Here is a 12,553-nt window from a genome sequence, read left to right on the forward strand (position 1 = left end):
CGTTAAAAACTAATATCACAGGAACTTATTTCACTTTTTTTAAACTTTTAATATTGGAACAAAATTCATGGAGCTGTGATTTTTGTTCTGGAACTTATTTCACATTTAAACTCCATTTGGTGAACCAACGCCTGTGTGAATCATTTCAATAGAGTCCCTGAAGTGGATACCTTGGTATGCAGGGTTGTCAAATTATGCAAATGAATGCAACATTTAAATAATACTCTAAATTGACAACAACACTTCAAATGGTCTGCAATTTTATTTGCTATGATCTACATGTTTCGCCTGCAAGACAGGCGTCATCAGGACAATTTTCATACAGAAATTAATTACTGAAGTACTCAAAGTGGTACATTGAATTTGACGTTGTCAAGGTGAGAGAAACAATGAAAAGTGAAAGTAGCAATAAAGAGTTATAAATAGATAAGATAAATATAGAAAAATAAAGTTTGTTTACAATGTAAATTGAGTTCGTTTTACTTTTATATGATACATGACATTGTTCTAAAGGCTTGGTGTCTAAATGGACGATCTTCCCATGGTTCCTACCACTTCGCAAGGCTTCATTTCCAACCTGGCCATGGGAAGATCGTCCATTTAGATACCAAGCCGGAACAAATTTTTTGTTACAACAACAGGTGTCACAATTTGTTGTTGCAGGTAATCTGCTTATCCGATATTAGTTCATACAAATAGCATACTGGCAAAGGTCAGTCGCCATTTGTTATTTCGACATGCAACCTCAAAATTGCAAAGTTTACCATAGTTTCATGATGAAAATGCAATTGACAGAAATAGGAAAACCGAAATGAACATTTTAAAATACAATGTATTACTTTAATTCTGTTGTTTTGTCTTTATTTTGCCTGGTCCCCAACTTTTGATAATAAAATAATATAATTTTTCCTAGTATTGAAATACATTCTCAAGATATGTCTTCATACATCTTACTTCTGACTTTCATGCATGTCATACTTCTGAATTTAGGACTTTTAAGTTTAATAGGTATTTTGAGTTTATATGGTGCATAGTTAAGAGGGTCTAGGTAGGGGGATGGGGGAGGGGTCTTGTATCATTTTCTGTATTATTTTTTTTATCATGTTTATATATAAATTTTCTCTAAATATTCTGTATATTTTAGCACAGGTCTAGATCTATTACATTGTACATGTATTCTCTCTTCTTTTTATTTTTGCCCATATTTCTCTATTCTCTAATTTTGATTTTAAAACATTTTCTTTTTATGGCATTTACAGACCATAAATTAATTAGAAGGATATGATCATCGACCAATCATGCCAATAGATTCATTATATATCATGTATATATTAGTCCCTGTTTTGAGACATAACAAACAAATCAAAAACATACATTTATGTACTGTATCGTTTGAAGAAAAACAACTGTTTTGTTTTAATCTTTATTTGTATACTTATCATGCTTATGAAATACTGGACATGCTGGAAAAGAAAATGAAAATACACGTTTGTTCATGTTTTTATGTATCTGACCACACAAATGTCTCTCAAAGTAAATTATGAACTTTATGCCCCTATTAATTTTAAGGAGGGATTGATGCAAATGAATATAACCATCCCCCTTGATTTTCATTCTGTGGTGAACACTGTTATTAGAATATGACAATGAAAGTTTTCCAATAAACTAAGGTACATGTATAATTACAAACTTTTACTCCTAAGTACTTGAATACTTATTATAATTACATATATATTCTACATTTCTAGGATCCTTTAAATTAAAAAAAGTAACTCCACTATGACATGTATGACATATATAAGTTGTCATATTATTTCAGAAAATTTAGTTTGAGGACATTTTTCTAAAAGTCCTTGCACAACATTAAGGATTAATACAGAATAATGAGGCAGGTGCTACTGTACCTGATTAACTTTCAAATGTTATTGGTCCCTGCACCTGGCAGGTGCGTTCAACTCTGACCTTAAGAGTGCTGAAAGTTGTGTCAAAATCAGATTTTTCTGAAGAGGACTGAAACGTTTACAATAGAAATGGTACATGAATAAACATCAGTGTTCTAGGATTTTTATACATATGCAACTTTCCAAGGGAAAAGTTGATATAAAAAATTCACTTTCCCTCAAGTTTAACATGTTTAATGAGCTTTCCCTGAATTTTATACTATTTTAAAAATGTTTTCATAATTTTGTTATTCCTTTTAATGCATGTTTATACATCATCATAACATGTAGTTCAATTTGAAATTATCAACTCTGTTATTTCTTTTGAAATTAATTAGTTTGTCTAACTAGCTTGTGATTGTGTTGATAATTCAATCTCATGTTCATCTACATGATCTAGATATACTAAACATTTGATGGAATATATTAATTTTATTTTGAAATATATTAATCTTAGTAAAAAATCACGAATTTGAGATCCGGATATTAAATCTTTTACCGTTTGCGTTCCCTTTATTAGGTTTTTAGCGTCTAGATCAGATGGATACTTGACATCACGGATTTTCCTTGCTTAGCTGAAGAGCATATTTATGACGGTGATCGCGAAACACATGCACACGTTTTTCTCCCATATACTAGAACCCATGCATGATTTCCACCAACAACAACTATCTCGCTTTGAGACTTTGAAATAAAAGAATACAAACGGTTACATCGATCGTTTTATCTGTATGAATAGGAAGTTTCTGTAATTTAATTTTACTTGCCCAGGGACAACAAAGGTTTGAATTTTCATTTTCCCGTGACCTAAATAAACTTGCCACAGCGGACGGGAAAGGGGAATTCTAGAACACTGAAACATGATAAAAAAAAAATTGTCTAAATGAATGCCATCAAATTTTTGGAATAGGTAATCGGGTGTTTTCATCCTCGCCCTTTGGTCTCTGATGGATAGTGAATTGTACCAAATTTCCTTATTTTTATGCTGAAAAATCTTTACCATGTTTACTATTACTTTTTTTGTTGTACATGTACATGTACATGTATATATATTCTTTGTTAAAATGTTAAATTGTTTTAAGTACAGTTGTGTTAATTTTTAGTCCAGAGTAATTACAAAACATTGATTTATTAAGATAGAAATACTCTTAGATCTAAGATGAAAGTTCAATATATGAAAAATCTAAAAAGGGAACTAAGCTGCAGCATCTGTCTGTTGTTTTTCCTATTGGCACGATTTAATTCATGAGATCATGCTACAGTATCACAAGTCTTTTTCTTACATCTGATTCAGAAATGCATGTTAATAAATGATCAGAAAAGATAAATAATTGGTAAATTTACTTTTAGAATTGAAAAAGTATGTGTTTAATTCTGCAGAGAATTTCCTGATGGACCAGTGGTAAAAACATTGAGGTCCAGACACAAAGGTCCTGTTGAAGATGGGGTCAAGACTATTAACTGTGGACCATTCCTCCGGAAAACAGGGTTGTCCTGGATTGTGACCTGTCAATATTTGTGGTGTGTGAAGGACATATGTGGCATAATCTGTTGTGTGTTTACATGGATGTTGATATTGTATGCAGAATATGTTGTTTTATATGTGATGCTATGGCACAATCCATATACTACATGGAGTTTTATAAATGCAGTCATCTTTCAATTCTTTGCTTTCATGGCAATAAGTTCACATATGAAAACAATGTGGTCAGACCCAGTAAGTATACACACATTATAAATTACTTTCAACTTTTCCAAACAATAAAAATTTACATATTAAGCACTATTCACAGTTGAAAATTAGCTTCACAACTTAAAAGTCTTCACCAGAAGAACAAAGGAAGTTTATCCAAACAAACTACAGGAAAAACATTTAATATGCAAGAAAGCTAAAAATTGAACAATATAATACAAACCAAACTAACTGGAGTTTTAACTGAGGTGTTCCAGAAGGGTCAGCAATGCCTGTTGTTTCCAATGATAAGTTATGAAATTGAAATGAATGATATACATCTAATTATCATCATGACATGCATGAGGTGATCTGGTAATATGTTTATGCATAATGCATGTTATACATTCTTAGTGATGATGGAGGATATGTCACGATATGTGTAGCAACCTCAAAAATATTGTTTGTATTTTGATAAGTTTATAGCAATGATGAATTATTACTTTGGCATGTTTAGGTAAACTTTATATTATCATGATTATATCAATACAATTTAACATACATTTTGATATTTTTTTCATTATTTTAGGGATCTGTCCCAAAAGGGAATGCAACAAGAGAGCACATTTTACGCATGGGACTTCGTGCTGGTCAGGTTGTCTTTAAATGTCCTAAGTGTGTTAGTATCAAACCAGAAAGAGCACATCACTGCAGGTAATGAAAATATATGTGAACAAAATTTTCATTCTTATAACATTATACAGCATTAATTCTTATAAACATTATACAGCATTCATTCTTGTATACATTATATAGCATTCATTCTTATAACATTATACAGCATTCATTCTTATAAACATTATACAGCATTCATTCTTGTATACATTATACAGCATTCATTCTTGTATACATTATATAGCATTCATTCTTATAAACATTATACAGCATTCATTCTTGTATACATTATATAGCATTCATTCTTATAAACATTATATAGCATTCATTCTTATAAACATTATACAGCATTCATTCTTATAAACATTATATAGCATTCATTCTTATAACATTATACAGCATTAATTCTTATAAACATTATATAGCATTCATTCTTATAAACATTATACAGCATTCATTCTTGTATACATTATACAGCATTCATTCTTATAAACATTATATAGCATTCATTCTTATAAACATTATATAGCATTCATTCTTATAAACATTATATAGCATTCATTCTTATAAACATTATACAGCATTCATTCTTATAAACATTATATAGCATTCATTTTTATAAACATTATACAGCATTCATTCTTATAAACATTATACAGCATTCATTCTTATAAACATTATACAGCATTCATTCTTATAAACATTATACAGCATTCATTCTTATAAACATTATATAGCATTCATTCTTATAAACATTATATAGCATTCATTCTTATAAACATTATATAGCATTCATTCTTATAAACATTATATAGCATTCATTCTTATAAACATTATACAGCATTCATTCTTATAAACATTATACAGCATTCATTCTTATAACATTATACAGCATTCATTCTTATAAACATTATACAGCATTCATTCTTATAAACATTATATAGCATTCATTCTTATAAACATTATACAGCATTCATTCTTATAACATTATACAGCATTCATTCTTATAACATTATACAGCATTCATTCTTATAACATTATACAGCATTCATTCTTATAAACATTATATAGCATTCATTCTTATAAACATTATATAGCATTCATTCTTATAAACATTATATAGCATTCATTCTTATAAACATTATACAGCATTCATTCTTATAACATTATACAGCATTCATTCTTATAAACATTATATAGCATTCATTCTTATAAACATTATATAGCATTCATTCTTATAAACATTATACAGCATTCATTCTTATAACATTATACAGCATTCATTCTTATAAACATTATATAGCATTCATTCTTATAAACATTATATAGCATTCATTCTTATAAACATTATACAGCATTCATTCTTATAACATTATATAGCATTCATTCTTATAAACATTATATAGCATTCATTCTTATAAACATTATACAGCATTCATTCTTATAACTTTATACAGCATTCATTCTTATAAACATTATACAGCATTCATTCTTATAACATTATACAGCATTCATTCTTATAAACATTATATAGCATTCATTCTTATAAACATTATATAGCATTCATTCTTATAAACATTATATAGCATTCATTCTTATAACATTATACAGCATTCATTCTTGTATACATTATACAGCATTCATTCTTATAAACATTATACAGCATTCATTCTTATAAACATTATATAGCATTCATTCTTATAAACATTATATAGCATTCATTCTTATAAACATTATACAGCATTCATTCTTATAAACATTATACAGCATTCATTCTTATAAACATTATACAGCATTCATTCTTATAAACATTATATAGCATTCATTCTTATAACATTATACAGCATTAATTCTTATAAACATTATACAGCATTCATTCTTATAACATTATACAGCATTCATTCTTATAAACATTATACAGCATTCATTCTTATAACATTATACAGCATTCATTCTTATAAACATTATATAGCATTCATTCTTATAAACATTATATAGCATTCATTCTTATAAACATTATACAGCATTCATTCTTATAACATTATACAGCATTCATTCTTATAAACATTATATAGCATTCATTCTTATAAACATTATATAGCATTCATTCTTATAAACATTATACAGCATTCATTCTTATAACATTATATAGCATTCATTCTTATAAACATTATATAGCATTCATTCTTATAAACATTATACAGCATTCATTCTTATAACATTATACAGCATTCATTCTTATAAACATTATACAGCATTCATTCTTATAAACATTATACAGCATTCATTCTTATAAACATTATATAGCATTCATTCTTATAAACATTATATAGCATTCATTCTTATAAACATTATATAGCATTCATTCTTATAACATTATACAGCATTCATTCTTGTATACATTATACAGCATTCATTCTTATAAACATTATATAGCATTCATTCTTATAAACATTATACAGCATTCATTCTTATAAACATTATACAGCATTCATTCTTATAAACATTATACAGCATTCATTCTTATAACATTATATAGCATTCATTCTTATAAACATTATATAGCATTCATTCTTATAAACATTATACAGCATTAATTCTTATAAACATTATATAGCATTCATTCTTATAAACATTATACAGCATTCATTCTTATAACATTATACAGCATTCATTCTTATAAACATTATATAGCATTCATTCTTATAAACATTATACAGCATTCATTCTTATAAACATTATATAGCATTCATTCTTATAAACATTATATAGCATTCATTCTTATAAACATTATACAGCATTAATTCTTATAAACATTATACAGCATTCATTCTTATAACATTATATAGCATTCATTCTTATAACATTATACAGCATTCATTCTTATAAACATTATACAGCATTCATTCTTATAACATTATATAGCATTCATTCTTATAACATTATACAGCATTCATTCTTATAAACATTATACAGCATTCATTCTTATAAACATTATACAGCATTCATTCTTATAAACATTATACAGCATTCATTCTTATAAACATTATATAGCATTCATTCTTATAAACATTATACAGCATTCATTCTTATAAACATTATATAGCATTCATTCTTATAAACATTATATAGCATTCATTCTTATAAACATTATATAGCATTCATTCTTATAAACATTATATAGCATTCATTCTTATAAACATTATACAGCATTCATTCTTATAAACATTATACAGCATTCATTCTTATAAACATTATATAGCATTCATTCTTATAAACATTATACAGCATTCATTCTTATAAACATTATACAGCATTCATTCTTATAAACATTATATAGCATTCATTCTTATAAACATTATACAGCATTCATTCTTATAAACATTATATAGCATTCATTCTTATAAACATTATACAGCATTCATTCTTATAAACATTATACAGCATTCATTCTTATAAACGTTATACAGCATTCATTCTTATAACATTATATAGCATTCATTCTTATAACATTATACAGCATTCCTTCTTATAACATTATACAGCATTCCTTCTTATAACATTATATAGCATTCATTCTTATAAACATTATACAGCATTCATTCTTATAACATTATACAGCATTCATTCTTATAAACATTATACAGCATTCATTCTTATAACATTATACAGCATTCATTCTTATAAACATTATACAGCATTCATTCTTATAAACATTATACAGCATTCATTCTTATAACATTATACAGCATTCATTCTTATAACATTATACAGCATTCATTCTTATAAACATTATATAGCATTCATTCTTATAAACATTATACAGCATTCATTCTTATAAACATTATATAGCATTCATTCTTATAAACATTATACAGCATTCATTCTTATAAACATTATACAGCATTAATTCTTATAAACATTATACAGCATTCATTCTTATAACATTATATAGCATTCATTCTTATAACATTATACAGCATTCATTCTTATAAACATTATACAGCATTAATTCTTATAAACATTATATAGCATTCATTCTTATAAACATTATACAGCATTCATTCTTATAAACATTATACAGCATTCATTCTTATAAACATTATACAGCATTCATTCTTATAACATTATATAGCATTCATTCTTATAACATTATACAGCATTCATTCTTATAAACATTATACAGCATTAATTCTTATAAACATTATATAGCATTCATTCTTATAAACATTATACAGCATTCATTCTTATAAACATTATACAGCATTCATTCTTATAAACATTATACAGCATTCATTCTTATAAACATTATACAGCATTAATTCTTATAAACATTATACAGCATTCATTCTTATAACATTATATAGCATTCATTCTTATAAACATTATATAGCATTCATTCTTATAAACATTATACAGCATTCATTCTTATAACATTATACAGCATTCATTCTTATAAACATTATACAGCATTCATTCTTATAAACATTATACAGCATTCATTCTTATAACATTATACAGCATTAATTCTTATAAACATTATACAGCATTCATTCTTATAACATTATATAGCATTCATTCTTATAACATTATACAGCATTCCTTCTTATAACATTATACAGCATTCATTCTTATAACATTATATAGCATTCATTCTTATAACATTATACAGCATTCCTTCTTATAACATTATACAGCATTCATTCTTATAACATTATATAGCATTCATTCTTATAACATTATACAGCATTCATTCTTATAACATTATACAGCATTCATTCTTATAAACATTATACAGCATTCATTCTTATAACATTATACAGCATTCATTCTTATAAACATTATACAGCATTCATTCTTATAACATTATACAGCATTCATTCTTATAAACATTATACAGCATTCATTCTTATAAACATTATACAGCATTCATTCTTATAAACATTATACAGCATTCATTCTTATAACATTATATAGCATTCATTCTTATAAACATTATATAGCATTCATTCTTATAACATTATATAGCATTCATTCTTATAAACATTATATAGCATTCATTCTTATAACATTATATAGCATTCATTCTTATAACATTATACAGCATTCATTCTTATAAACATTATATAGCATTCATTCTTATAACATTATACAGCATTCATTCTTATAAACATTATACAGCATTCATTCTTATAAACATTATACAGCATTCATTCTTATAAACATTATACAGCATTCATTCTTATAAACATTATACAGCATTCATTCTTATAAACATTATACAGCATTCATTCTTATAAACATTATACAGCATTCATTCTTATAAACATTATACAGCATTCATTCTTATAAACATTATATAGCATTCCTTCTTATAAACATTATACAGCATTCATTCTTATAAACATTATACAGCATTCATTCTTATAAACATTATACAGCATTCATTCTTATAAACATTATACAGCATTCATTCTTATAACATTATACAGCATTCATTCTTATAAACATTATACAGCATTCATTCTTATAACATTATACAGCATTAATTCTTGTATACATTATACAGCATTCATTCTTATAAACATTATACAGCATTCATTCTTATAAACATTATACAGCATTCATTCTTATAAACATTATATAGCATTCATTCTTATAAACATTATATAGCATTCATTCTTATAACATTATACAGCATTCATTCTTATAAACATTATACAGCATTCATTCTTATAAACATTATACAGCATTCATTCTTATAAACATTATATAGCATTCATTCTTATAAACATTATACAGCATTCATTCTTATAAACATTATACAGCATTCATTCTTATAAACATTATATAGCATTCATTCTTATAAACATTATACAGCATTCATTCTTATAAACATTATACAGCATTCATTCTTATAACATTATACAGCATTCATTCTTGTATACATTATACAGCATTCATTCTTATAAACATTATACAGCATTCATTCTTATAAACATTATACAGCATTCATTCTTATAAACATTATACAGCATTCATTCTTATAAACATTATACAGCATTCATTCTTATAAACATTATATAGCATTCATTCTTATAAACATTATACAGCATTCATTCTTATAAACATTATACAGCATTCATTCTTATAACATTATACAGCATTAATTCTTGTATACATTATACAGCATTCATTCTTATAAACATTATACAGCATTCATTCTTATAAACATTATACAGCATTCATTCTTATAAACATTATATAGCATTCATTCTTATAACATTATATAGCATTCATTCTTATAAACATTATACAGCATTCATTCTTATAAACATTATACAGCATTCATTCTTATAAACATTATACAGCATTAATTCTTATAAACATTATATAGCATTCATTCTTATAACATTATATAGCATTCATTCTTATTAACATTATACAGCATTCATTCTTATAAACATTATACAGCATTCATTCTTATAACATTATATAGCATTAATTCTTATAAACATTATACAGCATTCATTCTTATAAACATTATACAGCATTCATTCTTATAACATTATATAGCATTAATTCTTATAAACATTATACAGCATTCATTCTTATAAACATTATACAGCATTCATTCTTATAACATTATATAGCATTAATTCTTATAAACATTATACAGCATTCATTCTTATAAACATTATACAGCATTCATTCTTATAACATTATATAGCATTAATTCTTATAAACATTATACAGCATTCATTCTTATAAACATTATACAGCATTCATTCTTATAACATTATATAGCATTCATTCTTATAAACATTATACAGCATTCATTCTTATAACATTATATAGCATTAATTCTTATAAACATTATACAGCATTCATTCTTATAAACATTATACAGCATTCATTCTTATAACATTATATAGCATTAATTCTTATAAACATTATACAGCATTCATTCTTATAAACATTATACAGCATTCATTCTTATAAACATTATATAGCATTCATTCTTATAACATTATACAGCATTCATTCTTATAAACATTATATAGCATTCATTCTTATAAACATTATATAGCATTCATTCTTATAAACATTATACAGCATTCATTCTTATAAACATTATACAGCATTCATTCTTATAACATTATACAGCATTCATTCTTATAAACATTATACAGCATTCATTCTTATAACATTATACAGCATTCATTCTTATAAACATTATACAGCATTCATTCTTATAAACATTATATAGCATTCATTCTTATAAACATTATACAGCATTCCTTCTTATAAACATTATACAGCATTCATTCTTATAACATTATACAGCATTCATTCTTATAAACATTATATAGCATTCATTCTTATAAACATTATACAGCATTCATTCTTATAACATTATACAGCATTCATTCTTATAAACATTATACAGCATTCATTCTTATAACATTATACAGCATTCATTCTTATAAACATTATACAGCATTCATTCTTATAAACGTTATACAGCATTCATTCTTATAAACATTATACAGCATTCATTCTTATAAACGTTATACAGCATTCATTCTTATAAACATTATACAGCATTCATTCTTATAAACATTATACAGCATTCATTCTTATAAACATTATACAGCATTCATTCTTATAACATTATACAGCATTCATTCTTATAACATTATATAGCATTCATTCTTATAAATATTATACAGCATTCATTCTTATAAATATTATACAGCATTCATTCTTATAAACATTATATAGCATTCATTCTTATAAACATTATACAGCATTCATTCTTATAAACATTATATAGCATTCATTCTTATAAACATTATACAGCATTCATTCTTATAAACATTATACAGCATTCATTCTTATAAACATTATATAGCATTCATTCTTATAACATTATATAGCATTCATTCTTATAAACATTATATAGCATTCATTCTTATAACATTATATAGCATTCATTCTTATAAACATTATATAGCATTCATTCTTATAACATTATATAGCATTCATTCTTATAACATTATACAGCATTCATTCTTATAAACATTATACAGCATTCATTCTTATAAACATTATACAGCATTCATTCTTATAAACATTATACAGCATTCATTCTTATAAACATTATACAGCATTCATTCTTATAAACATTATACAGCATTCATTCTTATAAACATTATATAGCATTCATTCTTATAAACATTATATAGCATTCATTCTTGTATAC

The 12,553-nt window shown here is 25.2% G+C and overlaps 1 protein-coding gene across 1 annotated transcript in view; it reads left to right on the top strand.

The window, feature by feature from the left end:
- The window catches only part of LOC127702927 (palmitoyltransferase ZDHHC3-like), a 46,529-nt gene that overhangs the window by 1,608 nt on the left and 32,368 nt on the right, over positions 1 to 12,553 (top strand). Inside the window, exons 2-3 of the mRNA XM_052207234.1 lie at positions 3,321 to 3,657; positions 4,202 to 4,326. Of these exons, the coding sequence (XP_052063194.1) occupies positions 3,321 to 3,657; positions 4,202 to 4,326 (462 nt within the window). The remainder of the gene's footprint in view (positions 1 to 3,320; positions 3,658 to 4,201; positions 4,327 to 12,553) is intronic.

Source organism: Mytilus californianus, unplaced genomic scaffold (assembly GCF_021869535.1).
Source record: "Mytilus californianus isolate M0D057914Y unplaced genomic scaffold, xbMytCali1.0.p SCAF_5, whole genome shotgun sequence".
NCBI classification, from domain to species: Eukaryota; Metazoa; Mollusca; class Bivalvia; order Mytilida; family Mytilidae; genus Mytilus; species Mytilus californianus.